Source organism: Siphateles boraxobius, unplaced genomic scaffold (assembly GCF_051911475.1).
Source record: "Siphateles boraxobius isolate OS27281-9 unplaced genomic scaffold, OSU_SipBor_1 8, whole genome shotgun sequence".
NCBI classification, from domain to species: Eukaryota; Metazoa; Chordata; class Actinopteri; order Cypriniformes; family Leuciscidae; genus Siphateles; species Siphateles boraxobius.
The window spans coordinates 25416125-25443415 of record NW_027509208.1 but is presented as its reverse complement, the minus strand read 5'-3'; the positions used below and the strand labels follow the sequence as shown (position 1 = coordinate 25443415).

Here is a 27291-nt window from a genome sequence, read left to right as displayed (position 1 = left end):
GGCAAACAATAATGTTGCTAAACATTATTCAATAGATAAACTGTTCAAAATTTAGAAAACTTATTTAAACAAAGGACATTAGCCGGGAGAAGGCAGCACAGAATAAGCAATGAGCTATTCACACAGAATGCATTCTAGTGTTCAAATACATTTTGTTCTCTGCCAAATTTATCTTAAATATTTATCTTAAATATCATACCTTGAAAGCAAATCTATATACATATATCAGAGTCAAATGTGTATCAGTGCAATTTATAGTGATTTATTTGATAAATTAATCAGCATTTTATGTATCATACCAACATTTTAATGATAGCCTTAAGTATAATTAATTAACAGAGACTTTCTGAAAGTCAGATATGAGTAGAACATCTGCACAGTTGATGTTTTGGAGTCAAGTGACTCCAAAAGTTAAAAGTGTCTTAAAAGTTATCACAAAAAGTTTCTCCTAAGAAAAGATCTAGCATAATTTGTTTGCAGATGCCATTTGCTTAGATATTTTATATTCAAACCTATTCAACATACAGACATTTAATATGACTTAATTGTCCAAATACATTTGGGGACCACTGAATATCACTATAGATATATGCTTTTGAGCTTGAAAAAAAAAAAGTATTTTAGTGACACTTTTGTAGTTACACTGGGTTCTCATGGGGATGATGCTTTGAGAGGGAGAACTCAAATATAAGAGAGTGAGAGACCAAGTTTAAGCAAGCACAACCATAACACACCCATCCCACCTGTGTGTCCCCCGTCACACTCCTCCAGATCCTCGTCGTCGCTGGAACATTCTGCGGAGGACACAATGTCATCCGTCGTCTGCTGGATCAGCCAGAGGCGTGTGGAGACAAAACAAACAGAAAAAACATTTAAGTGAAGCCAAATCTACCAACACAAATAGGATCATGGAGCAAGCATTATATTCTACTTCTCTCCCCTATTTGTCAAGGGTAGCAGACTGGATGGGGACTGAAATGTCAGGTTTGTTTTTCTCTTTGGGTTTATTTATGGTGGCTGACTCTTCATACATCGTCTACCATCTCCAGCTTCTCGAGGGCCGTCACAGATAATCACTGTCTCTGGACGCCTGCCTTCTGCTGGCCCATCAGCACCTTCCTCTATCCCACAATCCTGATTTATGAACACAGTTGTTCCCGCCTTCTCGCTCTCCCCCAGCCCAGGCACTCTGGCGGTGTTGTATTTCACCCCACACGCACAGTTAATCAGAGACGATCGGTGCCGCGATAAAATAAGCCCTGTCACAAAGCAAGGGTTATGAAATCATCAAACTGATTGAGTTAGCAGTGCCTGGTGAGTGGACGAGCTTTAACTATTATTGAGTTTGACAGGCTAATGAAACAGAGTTCGGCTGGAGCCTGGAAAAGTGGCTACTAGGGTGGAGAGGATGCTGTATGGAGATGGACATTTGTACAAATGTGTTCATAGTTTGAGTGAGAGACACTTCCAAGGGGATTAGCACAGATTATTATCTCAGACACTCTTCATTGATCTTGTGTTAAGAGTATACAATTATTTAAATAAGTATAAGTGAGCCAGGCTGCTAAAATAGGCTACCAGAATATATTGTTTGGGATGCTGGTATGCTAGTGTCCCTGCCATCTTATCATTGTAACGTAATTTATCCATATGGTATCACATAACTACAAATGAATCATATTTCAGAGTAAGAATTAGGTTTAAGTTTCTGAATTTTGTATTCTAATCAAAGAACCGGCATCGTGTGTGATTTTCAACCTCTCAATGTTTTAGATGTCCCTCTAATTAAAACAACTGATTTAACTAATCAGCTTGGTATGGAGACATCTAAAACATTCTGGGAGGTGCAATCTCAACTGGAGCTGAGAAACACTGCTCTATAATCTGGATTCACAAAAATTTTCTTAAGAATTTGAGACATTTCTGAAGATAAATTCTAAAAAGGTTGTAAGAATGTAAGAATGCTCCTGAGTGCAATTTGCCAGAATTTCTTAAGAACTTTTCTGCAGAACATGTTATTTTTGTTCTGAACAAGAAAACAACAGGCATTGATATTAACTGATTGATGACGGTTCTTCTCAATGAAAAACACCTCAAAGACAGAGTTTTGTGCTGACTACAGATAACAGTCATAATCATATACAATAAGCATGCACACTTTCCGTTGAGACTGGCTTGACGGGAGTCTGGCACTCTGTCGTGTTTTTATCTGTGTGTTCTGTTGAATTCATGTGATCTTCATCTCTGTATGAACGCTTTCACATGTGTTGAATGCTTCTGAAAATGAGTCATCATTGTAAAATAATAACTGACATCCCTATTTGATTAATTTTTGTAGAATTCAGCAAAAACTCACATCACGCATATTCATGGCCGGTCATTGTTCACATTATCGATCATTGGTGTCACTTCAGTTTACTCGTGCTCATATTTGTAAAATATTAGAATAAATAACTCAATAAATTCATTAAAGGTGCCATGTGTAAGAATTTAGTTAAAAATATCAAAAAAATGAGCTACACGCATCAAAAGAATGAGAAGAAATAAAGGCGATGATGTCATTAAAAAAATGACAAGTTATAGTGCTGCAGAGATATCAACCTGAATTAGCATGCTAAATTACTAGCCACGGCCCGACAGGTGTCATAATACCAGTTTCGGCCATGGGAGGCGGTATGCGGGCAACACAACTAACTTACTTCAACTCAGCCACTTTGCAATACACGAATAACTCGCACGGCTTGTGGGCGTACTTGAACCTGATGTGTTTGATAGTTAGCTCTACCCACAGATCCGATCCGGTTTTCACCTGTTATCTACCAGAGCCCGTCTCTACGTTACCAAGCTGATGATTAAATGTAACATTAGCTAATTATATTATGTTTATTAAATTGCTTTCCTGAGGTAAATCTGACATATTTGTTCTCCAGACTCCAGCTATGTTATTTACCTCTGCACGCTGATTAAAAAAAAATGATTGGTCGATATTATGTATGAGGAATACATTTTGGTAAGTTGTAGCCTACTGTATCTTTCAGCAGTGTTCGTGTTTTTTTACTATTAGCTAGTAGAGATGATCGGTTCACGTGCGCTAGGGATCTGTCGTGTAACATTTACAAGCGCCAAAACGGTATTTATTGTTTGAATTGCATAATAAAATTGACAGAATCTGAGAGCTGAGATTTTTTTATATCATAACTAACCTGCTCTGTCTAGTCTGTCGGTCTCCGTGTCCTCTTTGCTTTGCGATTTTTCTGTGCGTGACAAAATTGATGTGTGGCGTGACTGAGAGCGTGTGAAAAGTGTCAATTGTGTGTGTCTCACGGTGAACTCGTGCGAGTTGGCAGCTCTGAATGGCGCTAGCTTGGTCAACTCCGGGTGGAGTGGGCGGTCACACCAAGGGGGCACGGTCGACCTTGCTGCTGGTATGCCAAGGCAATGGCGTCCACTATCCAGTGAGACAACCTTTGCTTGGAGAGAGCCTTTCCCTTCAGCTTCCCACCATAACAGACAAAGAGCTGGTCTGAGGTCCTGAAACACTGCGTCCTGTCTACATAGGCGCGGAGGGCGCGTACTGGACAGAGCAGTGCCAAGGCTGGGTCTGCCTCCTCCGGGGGCAGCGCTTGCAGGTTCACCACCTGGTCCCGGAAGGGAGTGGTAGGAACCTTGGGCACATATCCAGGCCGGGGTCTCAGGATCACGTGAGAGTAAGCCGGCCCAAATTCCAGGCACGCTTCGTCAACGGAGAATGCATGCAAGTCCCCCACCCTCTTGATGGAGGCCAATGCAACCAGGAGCGCTGTCTTCATAGACAGGAACTTAAGCTCCACTGATTGCAAAGGCTCAAAGGGAGCACTCCGCAGGGCACTTAGAACCACTGAGAGGTCCCAAGAGGGAATGAGAGGAGGACGAGGAGGATTCAGTCTCCTCGCTCCTCTCAGGAACCTGATGATCAGGTCGTGCCTTCCAACAGACTTACCTTCGACTGGGTCATGGTGTGCGGCAATAGCGGCAACATAGACTTTCAGGGTGGAGGGAGACAGCCTTCGCTCCAGCCTATCTTGAAGGAAGGAAAGCACGACACTAATCGAACATCTCCGGGGGTCTTCTTGAAGAGAAGAGCACCAGTTGACGAAGAGGTTCCACTTCAACGCGTAGACGTGTCTCGTGGACGACGCTCTAGCGGAAGTGATGGTAGCCGCCACCGTAGGTGGAAGGGTACTCAAACCTGCTTCGTCCCGTCCAGGAGCCACACGTGGAGGTTCCAAAGATCGGGACGAGGGTGCCATAGGGTGCCCCGTCCCTGAGAAAGGAGGTCCTTCCTCAGGGGAATCGGCCAGGGAGGTGCTGTCGCGAGGAGTACTAGTTCGGAGAACCAGGTCCGGGCGGGCCAGTATGGCGCGACCAGAATGACCTGCTCCTCGTCCTCCCTGACCTTGCGCAGGGTCTGCGCAAGAAGGCTCACTGGGGGAAACGCATATTTGCGGCCCCGCGGCCAGCTGTGCGCCAGTGCATCCGTGCCGAGCGAGCCCTCGGTCAGGGAATAGTACAGGGCGCAATGGGTCGAGTCGTGAGAGGCAAACAGATCTATCTGTGCGTCCCCGAACTGGTCCCAAATCAGCTGAACCGACTGGGGATGGAGTCGCCAATCTCCCGAGAGGGGCTGAAGCCGTGAGAGCTCGTCGGCTGCACAGTTCAGGGCTCCAGGGATGTAAATGGCATGAAGCGACCTCAGATGCTTCTGACTCCATATGAGGAGGTGGCGGGCGAGTTGCGACATACGGCGGGAGCGTAGACCACCTTGATGGTTGATGTACGCTACAGTGGCGGTATTGTCTGAACGGACTAGTACGTGTTGGTTCTTGAGCACGGCCCGGAAGCGGCGCAGAGCAAGACGTACGGCCAGCAACTCGAGGCAATTGATGTGCCAGAGGCGGCGGGGTCCTGTCCAGGAGCCCGCGGCAGCACGTCCATTGCACATGGCACCCCAGCCCGTGGAGGAGGCATCTGTCGTTACAACAACATGCCGCGAAGCTCGTTCCAGGGGCACTCCGGCCCGTAGAAAACTGAGGTCCGACCACGGGGTGAAGGTCTGACGGCAGGACGGAGTAACAGTTACTCGGAAGGTGCCGTGTTGCCATGCCCACCTCGGGACTCGGTCGCGAAGCCAAAGCTGAAGCGGTCTCATATGAAGCAATCCGAGCGGTGTTGCCACGGCTGCAGATGCCATATGCCCCAGGAGCCTCTGAAAGAGTTTCAGTGGAACCGCACTCTTGCCCTTGAACTGTCTCAGGCAAGTCAGCAGTGACTGCGCGCGCTCGCTCGTAAGCTGCGCGGACATGGCGACCGAGTCGATGTCCATACCGAGAAAAGAGATCCTCTGCACGGGGCAAAGTTTGCTCTTTTCCCAGTTGACCCGAAGGCCCAGACGAGCTAGGTGCCGGAGCACTAGGTCCCTGTGTTCGCATACCTGGTCTCGAGAGTGAGCTAGGATCAGCCAGTCGTCGATGTAGTTCAGGATACGAACCCCGTGTTCCCGAAGGGGAACAAGGGCTGCGTCGACGACCTTCGTGAAGACGCGAGGAGACAGGGCTAGCCCGAAAGGGAGAACCGCGTACTGGTATGCCTGCCCCTCGAAGGCAAACCGAAGGAACGGTCTGTGTCGAGGGAGAATGGAGACATGAAAGTAGGCGTCCTTCAGGTCGATTGCTGCAAACCAATCCTGGGGCCGCACACATCCGAGAATGTGTTTGGCAGTGAGCATCTTGAACGGCAGCCTGTGAAGGGAACGGTTCAGCACACGCAGGTCCAGGATTGGTCGTAACCCACCGATTTTCTTGGGGACAATGAAGTACGGGCTGTAGAAGCCGGTCCTCATCTCGGCCGGAGGGACGGTCTCGATCGCACCCTTCGCCAGCAGGGTGGCGATCTCTGCTCTCATGATAGGGGCGTTGCCACCGACCAAAGTGGAGCGGACTCCCCTGAAGCGGGGAGGAGACCGCGCGAACTGAATCACGTAGCCGAGCCTGATCGTCCGTGCGACCCAGCGGGACAGGAGGGGGAGCTCTAGCCAGGCTCCCAAAAACTGTACCAGCGGGGTCATACGGACCACAGACTTCCCACCGATGGTGCAGCAGGGCGGAATGACTGGCCCGGACGTGGACGGCATAGCGGCCCGGTGTGGGGGCACAGTCATTAACCGCGCCCTGACAGAGGAGACCAGGGAAGGAAGAACGTTCCACGGGGGTCTGCTCTGCCAGGGGGCTGGCGACAGAGGCGGAAGGGAGCGGCACGGTCCGGGGACGGCGCGCACTGCCAGCCGGCTCTGGGACAGAGGGGGACGAGGGGTGCACGGCTCGGAGGCGGCGCACCGTGTCGTCCGAGAACTCTGTGTGCTCAGGGATGGGAATGTTACTTCTTTCTTTAACCACATTAGGGCAGCGGGGAGTGGAGAACAAAAGATTCTCCCCCGGCCCTCCACCGGGGGAAGGAGTGGTCCTGCTACCATCTCCTGAGAAGTAATTTTCAGCATCCCTGAGCAGCCCGTCTCAGGAGCGCCGCTTGGCCCGGCGTTTAGCGGGGGGCGGGGCTGGAGAGGGCTGGGGCGCCTTCTTACGGCTTCCTCCGCGACCGGGACTGGGTGGAGGCTGCTGCTTGGGCCGGGCGGGAGGGGCGGGAGCCGCAGGAGGGCGCCCTCGGCGGCGAACAGATTGAGGGATCTGCCCGGTCGGCTGGGTGGAGGCAGCAGCGGGCCGTCGGGGCAGAATGTGCCTAATGGCCTCAGTCTGTTTCTGGGCGGTGGAGAACTGTTGGGCGAAATCCTCCACCGCACCGCCGAATAGGCCGGCCTGGGACATGGGGGAGTCGAGCTGGCGAGAGCGCTCAGCGTCCCGCATGTCAGCCAGGTTCAGCCACAAGTGTCTCTCCTGGACCACAGCTGTGGACATCACCAGACCCAGGGAGCGTGCGGTCACCTTCGTCGCCCGGAGGGCGAGGTCGGTGGCGGCGCGCAGCTCATCGAAGAGCCCTGGGTCCGTCCTACCCTCGTGCATGTCCCTTAGCATCTGCGCCTGATAGACCTGCAGAGTGGCCATGGCATGCAAAGAGGCAGCCGCCTGTCCCGCCGCTCTGTAGGACTTCGCCACTAGGGTAGACGAGAACCTACAGGCCTTGGATGGGTGCTTAGGCTCGCCGCGAGAAGAGGCACTCTGAGGACACAACTGCATCGCAACAGAGCGCTCAACCGGGGGGAGCCCAGTGTACCCACGGGCAGCTGCACCATCGAGGGGAGGAAAGGCGGATGAAATCAACGAGCGGTCGCGGGAAGACATGGGAGTCTTCCAGGACTTCGAGATTTCATCATGCACGTCCGGGAAGAAAGGTATTGGGGCAGGCTGAGGACGGGAAGCCGCAGCTGCACCCAAAAACCAATCGTCCAGCCGCGAGCGCTCAGGACAGGGTGGAGGGTTCCACTCCAAACCAATGCTCGCGGCCGCCCGGGAAAGCATGGCCGTCATCTCTGGATCATACTGAGCCACAGCCGTATTCACACCCGAGGGTGGCAGCTGTGACGAGTCGTCACTTCCAGACGAATCAGACCCGCCTAGTGATGCTGCGATCGACATCGCATCTTCCTCTGGAGCGCCAAAGGACACCCGCGGGACCTCAAAGGACGGTCCCGCGATGATCCCCTGAACACTCGCGGGTTGCAACACTGGTGAAGGTGCTGCGGGGCACGGACACATAGTCGGCGCTTTGTTCCACACAGTCACCCTCAGATCACCCTGGCCACCAGCCGAAGTAGAGCCTCTCGAGGAGGCGCTAGATCGGGGTGTGGATGAGGGGACTCTCACTCTTGCGAGATCCTTGAGTCTCGATCTAAGTGTTGCGATGGTCATGTTCCCACAGAAAGAACATGACTCATCCACGAGCGCTGCTTTAGCGTGATCAAAGCCCAAACACACCAAGCAGCGCTCGTGCCCATCAGAGTCAGACACCAGTCGACCGCAACCAGAAGTGCACGGGCGAGGCATCTTTAAAAAGACGTGCCGCGTGCAAGCTCTTTTTGTGAGAGAAACTCAGTGCTGAAGCGCCCGCGGAGAACACACTCGCTGGCAAACCACCCTCAGGTAAGCAGGAAGTGTGCACTCGCCGGGAGATCGCCGTCACACCAACACTGGAGAGTTGCTCGTCTCGTAAGAAGCTGACAATCAGAGATAGCTTAAGGAGTGAAGAATTACACTTGGCTCCGAAGCGAAAACATATCTGCATGTTGCTGGCGTCCTCCTTTTATACCCACGAGGTGGGGCGGAGTTACGTCATGCAAATTCCGCAGACCCATGGCATTTCTTTGCCATTGGCTCGTTTTGTAATACTCGAAGTTGATAGGCTTTCTAAGCGAAACCCCATTCGTCGTCATCCGACGTAACTCGGAGTGACAACGAAAGGGAACTACTCTTATGCAGCACAACAAATCATATAGTAAGTAAAGTGTATACTTAACAATAATTTATTAAAAACAATTTTGTGTTAATGTTTAAGTCTACAGTTTAGCTGAACAGACGTCTGCATCCTAACTGACATGGTAACATAACAACTAATTGATCTGAAACATCGTCCTAAAACACATACATGCTGTATAGAAAAAAATTATTCAAGTAAACGTAAAAATGCTAATAATTACTTGAGTTAGAGTAAAAAAGTATCCAATCAAAAGTATTTTGCTTCAGTACAAGCAGGATTATGAAGATGGTGAAGTAAATATTTTTCCCTTATGACCATACGTGACAGGTGGTGTGTCAAAATCCCGCTTTTGAAAATTTTTGAAACTTTTTGAAAATAAACAGTACCATGGCTGGTACATTTAAAACCTTTAAATGTATTGATACTGTACATTCTGTACAATGTACATAATGTAGTGCATTATATTTATTCATAAATAATTGTAACAAAAGTTAAATAGTTTTTTAATATTTGCAGATTTCCTTCTTACATAAAATTGGTTGTTTGTCATGTGTTTTTGTTGTGAATCATCAGACACAGTCAGATCCATTTGCAGACAGTTTATTCAGAATAGACAAGGTCAACAGGCAAGGGTCAGAACCAGCGAGAAACAGTGGAGCAGAGCAGACAATAGCAAAAGATAACCAGGCAAGAGATCAGGGCAGGCAGCAGACAAGACGAGATCCAGGAACCAGGCAGGGGTCAGTAGGCAGGCAGTTGTCAAGACGAGATCCAGGGAAACAAGCAGGGGTCAGTAGGCAGGCAGCAGTCTATCAGAGACGGGATGCAGCAGGGTCGTAAACACGGGCAGAATATCAGTCAGGAAAACGCTCAGAAATGTACACAGGGGTGAAACAAGACTTCGCACTGAGCTAGCTGTGAGTGTGGGTTATATAGAGCTGGGGATGAGATGCAGCTGTGTGAAATGATTATTGCCCGCAGGTGGGGATGAAATCAGTGCCAGAGTGAAGCATGATGGGAACTGTAGTTCGGGAACCAGTTAGTATTCGGGGGAAATCGACCGTTGTGGGTTATTGTGCAGACTAGCAGGACTAGTGGTTGTGACAGAGCCCCCTCCCTGCGAGCGACTCCCGGCGCGAGAATGCTGACGATGACGGGGTCTACCACGTGGTCGGGGAGCCGGCCTGGTGGGATGGTTAAGGTGGAATTCCTGGGTAAGCGTGGGGTCCAGAATGTCTTTGGCGTTGACCCATGACCGTTCCTCTGGACCAAACCCTTCCCAGTCGACGAGATATTGGAGACAGCCCCCCCGGCGCCTGGAGTCTATTAGTTGGTGCACCTGATAGGTCTCCTCGCCCTCCACCAGTAGGGGTTGAGGAGTGGATTCCCTGGGCCTCTCCTCCCTCTCCTCGGTGGGGGTTATGGCCGGCTTGAGCAGCGAGACATGGAAAGTTGGAGAAATACGGAGGTGGTCAGGCAGGGCAAGACGATAAGACACTGGAGTGATCTGCCGAAGGATTTTAAATGGACCCACATACCTCGGGCTGAGCTTCTTGCAGGGGAGCCAAAGGCGGAGGTCTCGAGTGGAGAGCCAGACCCATTGACCGGGTTGGTACTCAGGGTTGGGTCGGCGGTGTCGATCGGCTTGTTTCTTGCAGCGGTTGACTGCCCGTTGGAGGTGAGTGTGCGCGAGGTTCCATGTTTCCTCGCTGCGTCTTAACCAATCCTCCACGGAGGGGACGTTTGTGGGTTCACCGGACCATGGGAACAGGGGTGGCTGGAAACCGAGGACACATTGGAATGGAGTCAGGCCCGTGGAGGGTTTTCGAAGGGAGTTCTGGGCGTACTCAGCCCACATTAAGTACCGACTCCAATCCTCTTGATGTAGATGGCAGTAGGACCGAAGGAACCGGATGATCTCCTGGTTGAGGCGTTCGACTTGTCCATTGGCCTGGGGATGGTACCCGGACGTGAGGCTTACGTTGACCTGGAGCATCTGGAAGAAGGCTGCCCAGACTTGGGAGGTGAATTGGGGACCCCTATCGGACACAATGTCGTCGGGCAGTCCGTAGAACCGAACACTAAATTGCAGAGGTGTTCTGCCGTCTGCAGGGCAGTGGGGAGTTTGGTGAGCGGAATGAGCCGGCAGGACTTGGAGAATCGGTCTATCACCATGAGGATGGTGGTGTAACCATCGGAGGGGGGCAAGTCAGTGACGAAGTCGATGGCGATATGTGACCAGGGCCGTTGTGGGTTAGGAAGTGGTTGGAGTAGACCGGCGGGCAGAAGTCGAGATGCCTTCTGGGTGTTACAGTTTTGGCACTGCTGGACGAACTGGTTGGCATCAGAGACTAACGTGGGCCACCAATAGTGATTCTGGAGGAGTTGGGTGGTGGCCGTGATTCCCGGGTGCCCAGAGCTGGGGAGAGCGTGCACATGTTCCATGACCCTTCTTCGGTAAGCCTCGGGGACATGAACCCTGTTGGGTGGACATTCTGGGGGAACTTCTATCTGGGCGTTAGCCTGACTGAGCTTGGTTTCAATGTCCCATTGGATAGGGCCGAGAACCAGGTCGGGGTTCAGGACAGTTTCAGGGGTCTGGAAGGAAAGGTCTGGGTCGTGTTGGCGAGACATAGCATCAGCCTTGGTATTCTTAGACCCGGGACGATAAGTGACCGTAAACTGGAACCGGCTGAAGAGTAGCGACCATCTGGCCTGTCTGGGATTCAATCTCTTGGCTGTGCGGAGGTATTCTAAATTTTTGTGATCTGTGAATATCGTGAAAGGGTGTGTGGCTCCCTCCAGCCAGTGCCGCCACTCCTCGAAGGCGGCTTTCATGGCCAATAGTTCACGATCACCCACATCATAGTTCCGCTCTGCTGCATTGAGCTTCCTGGAGTAGTAGGCGCAAGGGTATAACTTGGAGGGAGATCCTTGCCGTTGGGACAGGATGGCGCCCAGGCCTGTGTTAGAGGCGTCCACCTCAACTATGAACGGTAACTCAGGGTTGGGATGGTGCAGGATGGGAGCAGTGGTGAAGCGATGTTTGAGTTGATTGAAGGCGTGGGTGGCGTCCTTACTCCAAGGGAGACGCACCGTGTTCCTCCGCACCAGAGAGGTCAGAGGCCCAGCCACCGTGCTGAAATCCCTGATGAAGCGGCTGTAAAAGTTTGCAAACCCAAGGAAGCGTTGTAACGCCTTCAGGGAGGTAGGTTGTGGCCAGTCCAAAACGGCCTTGACCTTGCACTCATCCATCGCCACGCCTTCTGGACTGATGACATAACCTAGGAAGGTGGTAGAGGACTGGTGGAACTCGCATTTCTCGATCTTGGCGTAGAGTTGGTGCTGAATGAGTCTCTGAAGGACTGCCCGGACGTGCTGGATGTGGTCTTGTATGTTGTCTGAGTAGACTAAAATTTTGTCAATGTAGACGATGACAGTTCGGTGGAGCATATCTCGGAACACATCGTTGATGAAGGACTGGAAGACTGCTGGACTGTTTGCCAGGCCGAATGGCATAACCAGGTATTCGTAGTGCCCCGTGCAGGTGGAAAAGGCAGTTTTCCACTCCTCCCCCTCGCGAATGCGGTTCAGATTATAGGCGCACCGCAGATCCAATTTGGTGTAGAATCTGGCCGTGCGCAGGAGCTCCAAGGCAGCAGGTACTAGGGGTAGGGGGTAGCGGAACTTGATCGTGCAGTCATTGAGAGCCCGGTAATCGATGCAGGGTCGGAGGCCGCCGTCTTTCTTTTGCACAAAGAAAAAAACGGCCGATGCAGGTGACGTTGAAGGTCGAATAAAGCCTTTCGCCAGTTCCTCCTCAATATATCTGCGCATGGCCTCAGTTTCAGGTTGAGAGAGTGGAAAGATGCGGCCTTTGGGCGGCGTGGTGCCTGGCACCAGATCGATGGCGCAGTCGTTGGTACGGTGAGGAGGGAGCTTTGAGGCTTTTGCCTTGCTGAACGCCTCTGACAGATCGTGATACATGGATGGGAGATGGTTCATAACAGCGTCCTCTTGGGGTTCGATGATGCTTAGGAGTGGTAAGGGAGTGACAGTGGCGAGACAGGTAACGTGACATTTCTTCCCCCAGCAGATGATTTGACCCGTTGCCCACTGGATGTGTGGGTCGTGCGTGCGGAGCCAGGGCAGGCCCAGGATGACAGGTGTGTGTGGGGCGTGGAATACAAAGAATTGGATGGTCTCATGGTGAAGGACTCCGGTCCGCATGCGCACCTCTTGTGTGATGTGGGTGACCAGACCGGAACCTAGCGGCCGCCCATCGACGGCTTCGACTGTGAGGAACAGGGAATCAGAGCAATTTTATGGTGCATGGCATAATCTCGGGACATGAAATTACCAGCGGCTCCAGAATCAATTAAAGCGGCCGTGACTACTGTTTTGCCATTAAAGGTGAACTCAAGGGGTACCGACACACAAGAGTTGGGGTTGAGGGAATCAATGGTCAAACTCACCGATGCTACATCTCTCAGAGGTGGTCGTGAGGGACAGTGGAGACGGAAGTGGCCAGCGCCGCCGCAGTACAGGCATAGGTTCTGAGATCTTCGTCTCCCCTTCTCCTCTGGAGTCAGACGGGAGGTGTTAATCTGCATGGGCTCACTGGTCTCCATTGATGTTGACTCACAAGCTCGAGTAGTGAAAAAACTGCGGGCGGAAGGCACAGGGCGCTGGCCGGGGCGACGTGATCGCATGAGATGGTCTATTTGAATTGACAGATAAATTAATTGATCGAGGTCCTTTCTCTCGTCGCGACATGCCAGCTCGGCTTGCAGTTCGTGGGTTAAGCCTCGACGAAAGACCACTTTTAGTGCATTGTCGGTCCAGTCCGTCTGAGCCGCGAGGGTACGGAATTCGAGTGCATACTCAGCTGCTGTAGACCGGCCCTGTGTGATCTCGAGTAGGCGGTCCTCCGCTCCCTTAACCTCCTTGGTGTGTTCGAACACTGCCCGGAACCTCTGAAGGAAGTCGGCGAACGTTGGGAAAGAGGAACCATCCGACCTCCATACTGCCGTGAACCAGTCTAGAGCGCGACCGGTGAGCAGCGAGAAAACAAAGGCGATTTTGCTGTCATCCGTGGAATACGACATGGATTGTTGCGCTAGATACATCGAGCACTGGAGAATGAAGCCCTTGCATTTGCTTGGGTTCCCGTCATACTTCTCGGGAAGAGCGAGGCGGAGGTTAGTGCCCACGGGGGTTTGGGGCTCGGGGAGCGTGAGGAGCAGCAGGACGCACTGGCACCGAAGGAGGATCGGTGGACGAGGTTTGTAGTGCTCGGACCGCTTGAATCAGATCCTCGGTTAACAAGGTTAAGCGGTTCAGCTGGTGATGGTGAGCAGCGAGCTGATTGGCTTGAGCTGAGAAAACAGCTAACCATGCAGGTACTGTCGCTGGATCTTCTGATGGCGAAGTCTTCTGTTGTGAATCATCAGACACAGTCAGATCCATTTGCAGACAGTTTATTCAGAATAGACAAGGTCGACAGGCAAGGGTCAGAACCAGCGAGAAACAGTGGAGCAGAGCAGACAATAGCAAAAGATAACCAGGCAAGAGATCAGGGCAGGCAGCAGACAAGACGAGATCCAGGAACCAGGCAGGGGTCAGTAGGCAGGCAGTAGTCAAGACGAGATCCAGGGAAACAAGCAGGGGTCAGTAGGCAGGCAGCAGTCTATCAGAGACGGGATGCAGCAGGGTCGTATACACGGGCAGAATATCAGTCAGGAAAACGCTCAGAAATGTACACAGGGGTGAAACAAGACTTCGCACTGAGCTAGCTGTGAGTGTGGGTTATATAGAGCTGGGGATGAGATGCAGCTGTGTGAAATGATTATTGCCCGCAGGTGGGGATGAAATCAGTGCCAGAGTGAAGCATGATGGGAACTGTAGTTCGGGAACCAGTTAGTATTCGGGAGAGATCGACCGTCGTGGGTTATTGGGCAGACTAGCAGGACTAGTGGTTGTGACAGTTTTAATGCATTTTACTTTCTAAAGGTATAACAATGAATAGATATGTAGCCTACTATAATGTATTATAATAATGGTAACAATTATTCATGAGGCCATATAATGCAGTTTGAGGTGCATTTCAAGGCATTATACTTAAAGCCTTTATATATAATGCATTTTAATATTACAGATGTTACCGATTACTGAATGTAAATGGTGTGAACCATTTAAAATGCAAATTTTGCGATCAAATAGTATATGCAATAATTCATATATAAATAAAATAATACTATACAATCACATAAAATAAACAGATAGTCCCAATATCATTACATATCCTACTGTACATTGGAATAATTAGACAATGTCAAAAGAAAGTAAACCTGCAAAGATTTGATCTCAAAAGTAAAGGGAACGCTTCGTGTAGACATCAAGCAAACTTAATTCAGACTACCTCCTGAGAACATCTGCAGTGCTCACATTTACAACAAAATACTTCCAAAACAAAAATGAAATGGGGAAGGTGTCGGGGAATAACATTGAATTTACAGCATGTTTGACAATGATGAGTCTGTTTTGACAGTGACATCAAATCTACAGTCCCTTGCTGGCGTATTTTACAAAAAACGATTTCACAGCTGGCTAAATCCAATTTTGTCACAAATTCTCCATGCTATACAAAATATTATTTTGGGAGCAGAATATTCCCTTTCTTCTGTGGAAATGATTCTCCATGCATTTCCCCATTCTCTCGCAGAACTGAGGAAGTCATGAGGGACTAGAGTCGAGGTGTTATAATACGTTCTGAGCTTGCTGGAGTGATGAGGTTTGCGCAACGCCACGGCTAAGAGGTCATGTCATTTCTAATAGCTGTAAAGGCCTGTAATAAGAGGGCCCTGGTGAGTACAGTGTCTTCAGTATGTCAAAAATATTCAGCTATTTCTTTAACGCCAGTGTCTACTAGAAGCCGAAGCCCAGGATGATGAGTGGGTGCACTATATAGCATTGTGAAAAGCCAGACACTCTTGCAGCTCGTTTCCTCAACTCATTCAGTCTGTTTCAAATGTTTACTTTTACCTCTACAATCTGAAAAACTTCCAGAAACAAATATCCATGCTCTGTCATTCCCAACAAGATACCAATCTCAGTGCGGGAAGCACTTTCTTCGATCGGGTCATTTCTGATCTGCATTATCGTGTCAGATCTTGGCTTTGACAGACGGACACAAGAAAAGCTTGTATTACATAGAATCGATGGCATCAGGCTGTATCCCTGTCAAAGGCCTGCCACATGTTTTTCAGCTCAAACATCTCTTCTGGGACGTTCAGAAGAAATAGCAAGATCAGAATGATATGCATTGTTGTCTGGCTAATGTCACCTTCACTGAGTGTCCTACAGGAGTTTGAATATATAACACTGTATGGTAGACGTGATGGAGCATTGTATCCTATCCTTTAGGAGTCTAAGCAATGTTCCTTGGTTCCAACGAAACACTGTCTACATGATAAAAGTAAATAAATAAAAATAAATCAGCTGCATTGCAGAATTCATTCTTCATTCCTCAACCCTAAACATATTTTGCCTCGATAAGATCTAATATTGATATTTGTGGAGTTTGGTCATGATGCATTTGTCTTCTAAAAGTCAGCATTATTTTCTGCTTTCTGGATGGAAGAGCCAGAGAAAAATAATACCTGCAATTTCCAGGTGAAGGCGTTCATGAAATTCCAACTCCAAACCAATCAGACATCAGAAACAAAACAGCAAAAGATATTATGACTTGTTTTTCAGAAAAAAATACATTAAAGTAAGCTCATTTTCTTAACATCTTAGGGCGGTGGTTCTCAAACTTTTTTGGTCACGCCCCCTTTGAAGCTTTAAAAAACATCTGGCTCCACACACAGCAAATAATTTCGCTAAAAAAAGATAAAAACTTAAAGATTTTTTTAAAATGGAAAACCGTGCAATGAAAAAACCCTGCAATAGTTTCACTTTGTAAAGTCATTGAATCATTGAGAAATATAACAATAAGAGAGAATAATAGTAGATCAGAACATAACTTTTTAATTAAATAAATATATATATTTTCAATATTTCAGTGATGCTTTGGATGAACAATAAATAATTAGTGGCTACAGTGCTCTTTTGACAGAGCCTCACAAGCTCAGCTTCTTCTACAAGTCAGTTTTCAGTGTTTACAATAGCAGCGTGTAATTCTGTCCACTGAAGAGGAGCTTTTCTATGTTGAGCAACTTCTATGTTGGGCTTGCTCAGTTGGTGACAGGTAAACGGTCTGAAGAAGAACGATTCAGTGGAATCGGCGTATGGTGCTGCAGTATAAAGGCAGAGCGCCAACTGCTATTCATTCACGCACATGAACGCCGTTACAACGGCTGTTTTTTTTTTCTGCTGATCTCCATGCCCTACCCTTTGAGAACCACTGCCTTAGGCAAAGAGATTTTTTTGTTATTTTAATCATTTAAATTAACAAACAAATATTTTCAGTGCCAGAAAATGTACCAGTTAAAATAAAAAGCATGAAGATGCTCCCCTTGCATAGCCAGACTATAAGACTGACGGCACTCCATGGCAGCTTTCATTGGTCAAGGATCGTCCAAGAGGACGTCTGACTGACATGTAAAGCAAAAAATCACAGTTCGTTTTGTTTCACGTCATTAGGGGCGTGCAAATATTTTGGGGTCTGGACTCCAACCACATGGAACTGGATAAATATTCTGAATGTTCCGATCCAATCTGACTTCTGAACTGTAATGCTGCCTGAATCATAATAATACACTCTTCGCTTGTTGGCCAGGGGAGAACTGGCCCCCTGACTGAGCCTGATTTCTCCCAAGGTTTTTTTCTCCATTCCGTCACCTGATGGAGTTTTGGTTTCCTTGCTTTTGGCTTGCTTAGTTGTGGACATTTAATATTCAACAATATTATTGCCTTACTTAAGGTGGACGATGACGCAATTTTCTTCTAGAAACAAACTTTGTTGTATTATTTTCATGTTATCACTGTGAAGCTGCTTTGATACAATCTGTATTGTAAAAAGCGCTATATAAATAAAGGTGACTTGACTTGGAGTCATGGCAGCTTTGTTTCCAGGTGGACCGTTAAAGAACGTGACAAACGTCTCCCAGAAATCAATTCAAATTCAAATTCAACCAATCAAATGACGACTTCGAAACTGCTAAAGTGTTTCCAATTTTTTTTGCCTTATGCATCAGACGTTCAGCCAATGGTCCATGGACGTGACTGAAACTACTGCTCCCCCAACCCCACCTCTAAACCAAAACCACAGTGTGAGCAGGTCGTACGAAAAAGTACAAATGAGGGTGTACAAATTCATATGAATTTTATAATTGTAATGAGACTGTGTTGTGCAATGCCTGTGCACTCATGATCATTGTTTAATTAAACAATCAGGGTATCATTAATTGCACCTAGGTAGTAGAGAGCAAAAGAAAAGGAAAAAATAATAGATTTTTAGGGACGTGAAGTGTATCTGTGCACCTTTTTTCGATTCACAGTACACGCCTGCGACTCCCCTCTAATTGTTTCAAGCCGTTGCAGGCAGTTTCAAACAGGGCCATTTATCTTCCAGGGCAAAGGAAATGGTCTTTGGCCTTGATCTTTAATCACTCCCCTGCCGCAGTGTGCAAGGTCATCAGAGAAGTGGTGACAAACAGTCCAACAGAATTGCCCTTGTTGCGCTGAGACTCGCTGACTAAAATTAGAGAGCGACACAAGCCAAACAGGATGTTTCAATTACAGCCCGAGATCAGGACGGGAAAAAATGAAGCATCCAGTTACTGTGTGTGGCTCTGTGTGTAATGGAGACGCAAAGGGAAGTCTGGACGGAGACCCACAGGACAGAGAGAGGACCGAGAGGGCCAGAGGACACAGAGGATTGGGATCCACAAGGATTATGGTGAAGTCCGTTATCCCAGAAGAAGAGATTTGTTAACGCTGAACTCTGGGTGATCAATTTGAGATTTGAGACAAAATAGAAGGATGAGCAGATGATCATTTGATCAACTGTTAAATTCATTGTAGAGATTACTTTAAATGAATAGTTTACTATTTACACATATATTCCAAACCCATATTACTTTGTTTTGAGGGACACAAAAGAAAAGAAAATGCAGAATGTCTGAAGTGCTCTTTTACAATCAATGCAATTAACTTTCAATTATCAAACCATAAAAGTAGACCATGCTAGTCATCTTGTTTTTAGAGTCTGAATCCGAACATGAACGTAAACGCTCTTTTATTTGAAAAAGCATCTCTTTTTAATTAGCAGAAAGAAGCTGACATCCGCAAGCTCCCAAACCATAGTCCAGACAGCAGCCGTGTTCAGATAATAAATCACCGGCAGAGACGGCAGTGTGTTTACCCTTTGCTTATATATACTTGCTGTCATCCTCTCACTGGCTAGAGTGGCTAAAAGCAGTGAGCAGTGCTGATTTGAATACTGATCTTGCTGGGAGTCTGAGCTCAAAGGGCTTTTATAGAGCACAAAGTGAGATTCTACTTTTCACGGCTGCCAATCACATCTACTCCAACTGACCCACAAAAAGACCCATAATGAAACTGAAGGACATTGTCAATATTAAAGGGGTGATGAACTGAGAAATCAAATTTTCCTTGAGCTTTTGACATACAGGAGGTCTTCATACTATAAGAATATACTGTAAGTTTCAGAACTGAAAACTTCCTTGTTAGTCCAATAAAAGTTTTTATTGACACCAGGCTCAGCGAAACGACAGGTTTTTCAAAGTGGGGATCTATGACGTCAAAGAGGATAAAACCCCTCCTCAGCAAAAGAAGATCAACGCCTACTTTCAACACGGCCTGTTTAGCCCCGCCCACCGACTCGCGCATTACATGCTATAACATAGGCCTACGACGAGGTAATTTTGCTAAACTGGATCGAGCTACCAAGCAATAAACATAAACGAAATATTGTGCAGTACCTGGTTGTGGAAGAAGACAGTTGCTGCATAAGCTTCCTTCGGATTCCAATATTAGGAATGCGTGGTTAAGCTTTATTAAATCAACAGAAAATCAGTCACAATTTCCAACACAGGCTCTGCAAACAGACTTTTACGACATGGATCTGCCAGCAACGCCACGAACATGTAAGTAACCATGTTTATTTTAATGCCTGATCTGTGAGCAGTGATTTCTGATGTGTAATTATTCAAGTTCAGTATTAACTTTCTCTCAAAATCATTCAATACTGTTTATGCATCAGTGACTAAACGATCAACTTCACATCATTTCTCTTTAGATGAAATAATATTAAAACTGTGATTAAATTATAGAAAGAAAGCGACCAAAGAACGCTCCCTTTCCAATCGCCCAAGCTGTCAGTCAATCAATCACACAGCGCGCAAATCTCGTTATGAAATCAATGACGCTGTTACACTGCACAACGAAGCTCTACCTGTATTTACGTCGTGTTTGCATTATTTGGTGAAAAAGCATTCGTGAGTGTGCAAAAACTGCGTTGCTGCAATAATGAGATCTTTATTCACGCGATCACCAGACTGTATGTCATCTACTCAGCTCATCACTGCAACCTTTCATGTGATGGAATAGATTTAAATATAATGCTTTAAACAATACATTTAAAGATTTGTTAATCTTCTCGGTAGCTGTAATAGTAAAAACGTAGTAGTTTCCGAGAGTTTCACATGTAATACTAGCTATTTTATAATTATGCAAACATGTCAGCCAATCACAGCAGTGGGCGTTTACACTGAAGTCTCACAGCAGACACGCCCCTTCAAACAGAGCGTTCAAATCAGAGGCTAAAATCAGGCTAGGAAAAATCCCTTTTATTTCTTAATTATGACAAATTTTGATGTAAAAATCATACAAAAATTATAAGGGCACCCTAGGCAACATTATAAAATAATAAAATAATCCAGTTCATGACCCCTTTAATAATAAACCATTTTTGTAGTTAAAGGGGTCGTATAATGTGATTTTAAATAAATTATTTAGATTTTTTGGTATAACATGCTTTAATGTAAAAAAAAAACATAATTTTTTTACACACTGTACATTATTGCTCCCAGTCTGACTGAAATGCGCTGATTTCTACAAAACCCCTCCTTCCGAAATATTCAGAGATCACAATGCACTGGCCAGCTGATCCAGTGCATTGTGATTAGCCTAAAACCTCAAGCGTGTGTCGGAAATATAACGCCCCTTTCCATAATCACGAGTTTAAGCTTCCAAATCTTCTGAACATTTGTGAACTGAAAATATGGATGATCGTGCCAATCGAAAGGAACTATCTTGCAAAACGAAAAGCTGTCCTCTGTAAAGTGCACTGAGTACAAGCAAACTTTTGGGTTGCACTGCCCAAGCACAGCTTTATAAATAAATCTGATTAACCTCATAAAGCCAAAACTGGTTTAATTTTGCATCCAAACACACTTCACTGAAACCTTGCCTTCTTTCTTTGCGTATGCCTTTGGGCTGGCATTATGTTAAAATTTCACATTGTGACGTAGATGTTAGTAAGTAAAGAAAGTAACATCTGGACTTCAATCGAGTCATTTTAGATAGTTATGGATCAGTGCTCTCTTTTAGATAGAATAAATTGATTTGTGGGAGGCTATGAGCTTTGTAACTTTGCAAAAGGGAAAGGAAAACATTATATAATTAAAATCTGAATTTCTAGTGGCGCATTCGCACAGGATAAGCGAAGCCAGTGATTTTACTCGAATTTACTGACTTATCTCCCGGATATGATGTCAATAGGCTATTGCTTGGAAATGTCTTGTCGTTATTATAGGTCTAGCTGTATGATATATCATAAACATAAGAATGTGCCTTATCAAATACTATCAAAACCCTCCCACGCAGCCTCCATTCTTCGCGAAAGATGGATAAAAAAGCGCGCTGGAAACAAAAACCTTGAAAAAATTATAAACGACCCTGCCAAATCACAGAGATGTCGATTCGGATGGGAATAATATTATCACAGGACCTCGGTGTTCGGCGAAATATGGTGGGTCATTTGCGGGGGAATTTTTACTTTACAAATTACAGACATGGCCGATTCGCACGGGATTAAGATCACAGACAACCTGCGCATATTATAAATAGCTAGAGCTCATCAGGTAATACTTATCCCGTGCAAATAGGGCTGAAGAAGCAGCAGAAACAAGAGATATATAAGCATATGTATAATAACACGATCATCAATATGAAACCACTTATAAATGAAAACTGCAAAACATTACTGAATGAAATGTCAACCCAAGACAAGCTATAGGACAGTGAAGCTTTGGGGGTGTTGATGGACTTGTTCTACTCCATCTGTGTTTTGATCACCGTTCTGAATCTGATCCAGATGTCGTCTTTGACAAAAACGTGATTTTTTCAGGTTTTTACATTCAAGTGTTGTAAAAAAAAAGAATACATTAAGCTAGAGGGTCTGTTCTTTCTTTAGATATATTGCATATTCAGATATTTATACAACAAAATATTCTGGGGGCCATGAAAATTGTGAAAATGGTCAAAAATGCTAGCGGTGTATCAATATAATACTTTTTAGGGACGCTAAATTGCTTCAAAGTAGTTGGATAATTTTTATTAGTAGATTCAAGTTTAGATAACTACATTTGTAAAAGGGTTGTAGGCTTGAAAGTGAACCACTTCAATTAATGAATAGTTTGACAAACTACAGTACAGTATCAAAGTAGCTTCCCCAATACTTTATACACAAACTTTTGTTTTTTTGTAACACCTTTCATTACGTTGTCAGTGTCAGGGTAGATGAGATAGATTGACACGATTGTATAAACTCATGCAGAGCAGGGGATTGCAGCTTCACTAGTCCACATGTTTGTCTACATCTCCTGCATGCTTGTTTCTAATGAGCCCTTCACCCTAGAAGCCCCCCATCAATCTGCCACCTTCACCTAATTTGGCCAAGCCAGCATCTATCTCTTTGTGTGCAGCATGAAGAAAAGAGAGTGAAGAGAAATTACCACACAAACAAGTACCTCGTTGCTGCTGACCTTTACATGGTACTAATGTACAGGCGCTCTGAGCCCATCTGCAGGCAGCCGCTGTGAACCAGAAAGCAGTGAGCTTCAGGCTTCAGAGACAACAAATGGGTTTTGTGGTGGGAGTGAGTTCCTATGAACCATCATAAAATGGCATGAGGAATGATAATGTTCTGAAGTGAAAGTATTCCTGTACAGTACATTATTAAACATCTAAATCCAGTCTTAAACTAATTGCGAAATGCAACAGATTTAAATATTCATAAAATTATTATTATTATTATTATTATTATTATTATATTTTTATTAAACAAAGCTTTGATTTTCCTTTACTGTACATTTCAAAAATCTAAATCCAGTCTTAATCCAGAAAATGATGAACATTTTATTACACTCATAATGTAATACTTATTATATTATGTGCAGTTCTTACATTATTTGCAGTTATAACATTATACGTTGCTACATGCAGCATTCAGAATTTATAAAGAATATTTTTAAACAGATATGTATTATCTTAAAACCTGATGCAGTCCGATTTATAAAAATATTTTAAATAATATGGAATAAAAAAGCATAACTGATCACTATTAAAGGAGTACTTCAACACTGGCCCAATTGGCTTTAAATAAAATATGGCTGCCTATACAGTGAAAAGGCAAATACTTTTTTGACTAGAGAAAACTGAAAAAATTATGCTCTCTTCCCTTTTGCCAAATAGGTAGGAAAACGTCTCGGTTACGTATGTAACCCTCATTCCCTGAGTAGGGAACGGAGACGTTACGTCGGATGACGACGAATGGGGTTTCGCTTAGAACACCTATCGACTTTGAGTATTACAAAACGAGCCAATGGCAAAGAAATGCCATGGGTCTGCGGAATTTGCATGGCGTAACTCCGCCCCACCTCGTGGGTATAAAAGGAGGAAGCCGGCAACAAGCAGATATGTTTCTTCGCTGAGGAGCCAAGACTGAGCTCAGGCGATCCCCGCGGTACAGCGGAAAGTGGCAGGCAGACGTAATGTCTCCGTTCCCTACTCAGGGAACGAGGGTTACATACGTAACCGAGACGTTCCCTTTCGTTGTCACTCCGAGTTACGTCGGATGACGACGAATGGGGTTACCAGTCTAATCACGCCACCTTCTCGGCTGTCTTCCAGTGCCCTGCGTAAATCTGAGATCCTGTCGTGAGACTGGCACGGATGAAGGACTCCTATTTAGCACAGGAATACCAAGGTACACTGGGGAGCATATCCCATAGCTTAGAGGAAATATGCAATTATTGCCAACCCAGAGGGGGGGACTTAGAGAATACACATGTGACCCGAAGGAGACATGGAGAACACTGGGGTGTCCAGCCGCAGGTGGAATATTTCAACCCCAGGGGTGGCAAGGTGGCTTGCCAAGGGAAAGACACATGCTCAAGAGGCTTACAGTGGAAATACACATGTGGGGGTCGCTCAGGGGAGGGACCATGCACACGGGAGGCACCTAGCCGACGCACAGGCAATAGACACTGGCGCCAACGTCAGGAGTGCTGGAGGAACTCAGGGCTTTCGGGGAAGCTCACCTGAGGAGAATATCGCACGTATCCAGTCCGTGGAGTGGAATGGCGAGCAAGCGAAGACACCTGAGCGGGTCCAGTACTAGCTGGTTGAAGCGAGTACATGAGAGGACACTGGCTCCACTCGGAGATTGTAGAATCTGGCGAATGTGTTAGGTGTCGCCCAGCCTGCAGCTCTGCAGATGTCTGTTAGCGAGGCGCCATGCGCTAGAGCCCAAGAGGATGCCACACTCCGGGTGGAGTGGGCAGTCACACCAAGGGGGCACGGTCGACCCTGCTGCTGGTATGCCAAAGCAATGGCGTCCACTATCCAGTGAGACAACCTTTGCTTGGAGAGAGCCTTTCCCTTCAGCTTCCCACCATAACAGACAAAGAGCTGGTCAGAGGTCCTGAAACACTGCGTCCTGTCTACATAGGCGCGGAGGGCGCGTACTGGACAGAGCAGTGCCAAGGCTGGGTCTGCCTCCTCCGGGGGCAGCGATTGCAGGTTCACCACCTGGTCCCGGAAGGGAGTGGTAGGAACCTTGGGCACATATCCAGGCCGGGGTCTCAGGATCACGTGAGAGTAAGCCGGCCCAAATTCCAGGCACGCTTCGTCAACGGAGAATGCGTGCAGGTCCCCTACCCTCTTGATGGAGGCCAATGCAACCAGGAGCGCTGTCTTCATAGACAGAAACTTAAGCTCCACTGATTGCAACGGCTCAAAGGGAGCACTCCGCAGGGCAGTTAGAACCACTGAGAGGTCCCAAGAGGGAACGAGAGGAGGGCGAGGAGGATTCAGTCTCCTCGCTCCTCTCAGGAACCTGATGATCAGGTCGTGCCTTCCAACAGACTTACCTTCGACTGGGTCATGGTGTGCGGCAATAGCGGCAACATAGACTTTCAGCGTGGAGGGAGACAGCCTTCGCTCCAGCCTATCTTGAAGGAAGGAAAGCACGACACTAATCGAACATCTCCGGGGGTCTTCTCGGTGAGAAAAGCACCAGTTGACGAAGAGGTTCCACTTCAACGCATAGACGTGTCTCGTGGACGACGCTCTAGCGGAAGTGATGGTAGCCGCCACCGCTGGTGGTAGGGTACTCAAACCTGCCTCGTCCCGTCCAGGAGCCACACGTGGAGGTTCCAGAGATCGGGACGAGGGTGCCATAGGGTGCCCCGTCCCTGAGAAAGGAGGTCCTTCCTCAGGGGAATCGGCCAAGGAGGTGCTGTCACGAGGAGTACTAGTTCGGAGAACCAGGTCCGGGCGGGCCAGTATGGCGCGACCAGAATGACCTGCTCCTCGTCCTCCCTGACCTTGCGCAGGGTCTGCGCAAGAAGGCTCACTGGGGGAAACGCATATTTGCGGCCCCGCGGCCAGCTGTGCGCCAGTGCATCCGTGCCCTCGGTCAGGGAATAATACAGGTCGAGTCGTGAGAGGCAAACAGATCTAACTGTGCGTCCCCGAACTGGTCCCAAATCAGCTGAACCGACTGGGGATGGAGTCGCCAATCTCCCGGGAGGGGCTGAAGCCGTGAGAGCTCGTCGGTTGCACAGTTCAGGGCTCCGGGGATATAAATGGCATGAAGCGACTTCAGATGCTTCTGACTCCATATGAGGAGGTGGCGGGCGAGTTGCGACATACGGCGGGAGCGTAGACCACCTCGGGACTCGGCGTAGAGCGTAGAGCGTAGACCACCGGCCCTTAGAAAACTGAAGTTCGACCACGGGGTGAAGGTCTGACGGCAGGTCGGAGTAACTGGTACTCGGAGGGTGCCGTGTTGCCATGCCCACCTCGGGACTCGGTCGTGGAGCCAAAGCTGAAGCGGTCTCATATGAAGCAATCTGAGCGGCGAACCCGCTGCTGCAGATGCCATATGCCCCAGGAGCCTCTGAAGAAACTTCAGTGGAACCACACTCTTGCGCTTGATAGTCTCAGGCAAGTCAGCAATGGCTGAGTGGAGAAGGCGACCAAGTCCAAACCGAGAAAAGAGCTCCTCTGCACGGGGCAAAGTTTACTCCTTCCCCGGTTGACCCGAAGGCCCAGACGAGCTAGGTGCCGGAGCACTGGGTCCCTGTATTCGCAAACCTGGTCTCAGGAGTGAGCTTAAGACAGCCAGTCACCGAGATAGTTCAGGATGCGAACCCTGTGTTCCCATGGAGGAACAAAGGCAGCCTCAACAACCTTGTGAAAGCGCGAAGAACAGGGCTAGCCCGAATGGGAAAACAGCGTACTGATATGCGCGCGCCCTGACAGCAAACCGTAGGTATGGTCTGAGTCGAAGGAGAACGGAGACATAAAAGTAGGCGTCCTTCAGGTCGATCGCTGCAAACCAATCCTGTGGCCGCACACATCCAGAAATGCGTTTGGCCAGGAGCATCTTGAACGGCAGCCTGTGAAGGGAGCGGTTCGGACCAGGATTGGCCGTAACCCACCAGACTTCTCCGGGACAATGAGGTAGGGGCTGTACACCCGGACCTCCTTTCGGCTGGAGGGACAGTCTCAATCGCACCCTTCGCCAGTAGGGTAGCAACCTCCCCTCTCATGATAGGGCATAGCCATCGACCAAAGTGGAGCGGACTCCCCTGAAGTGGGGAGGAGACCGTGCGAACTGAATCGCATAGCCGAGCCGATGGTTCGCGCGACCCAGCGGAACAGATAGGGAAGCTCTAGGCAGGCTCCCAACTGTCCCAGCGGCGTCGAGAACCACAGACGTCCCCCCAGTGGTGCAGCGAAGCGGAATGACCGGCCCAGACGTGGAAGGCATAGCGGCCCGGTGTGGGGGCAAGGTCAAAACAGCACCCTGACAGAGGAGGCCAGGGAAGGACCAGCGTTCCACGGAGGCCTGCTCTGTCAAGGGTCTGGCGACAGAGGGGGACAGGGGCGAAGCGGTCGTGGACGGCACGCCGTGTCAACCACCTCCGGGACAGAGGGGGACGAGGAGAGCACGGCATGTGGGCGGCGCTCTGTGACGTCCGAACTCTCTGTGCTCAGAGACGGGAGAGTCAGTTCTTTGGAGAATAAGGATTCTTCCCCGGCCCTCACCCGGGGAAAGGAGTGGTCCTGCTACCAGCTCCTGGAAAGAACTGAGTCCCATCTCTGAGGAGCCCATCCCAAGAGCGCCGCTTAACCCGGCGTGTAGCGGGGGGCGGGGCTGGAGAGGACTGTTTTGGCGTCCGACCGCGGCCTCCAGAACCGGCCCGGCTGAGCGGGCGGGGTGGGAGCCGCGGGGGGGCGCCCTCGGCGGTGGGCAGACCGAGGGATCTGAGCGGACGGCGGGGCCGT

At 48.1% G+C, this 27291-nt stretch overlaps 1 protein-coding gene across 31 annotated transcripts in view; it reads right to left on the bottom strand.

The window, feature by feature from the left end:
• Window positions 1–27291, bottom strand: part of nrxn3b (neurexin 3b) — a 623191-nt gene that overhangs the window by 20848 nt on the left and 575052 nt on the right. For 16 of the 31 annotated variants that reach the window (XM_077219934.1, XM_077219943.1, XM_077219922.1 and 13 more), the window contains one exon: window positions 744–825. In XM_077219934.1, the coding sequence (XP_077076049.1) occupies window positions 744–825 (82 nt within the window). Of the gene's footprint in view, window positions 1–734; window positions 826–27291 lie in introns of all 31 variants that reach the window. The other 15 variants (XR_013199929.1, XM_077219935.1, XM_077219926.1 and 12 more) reach the window with 2 other exon arrangements.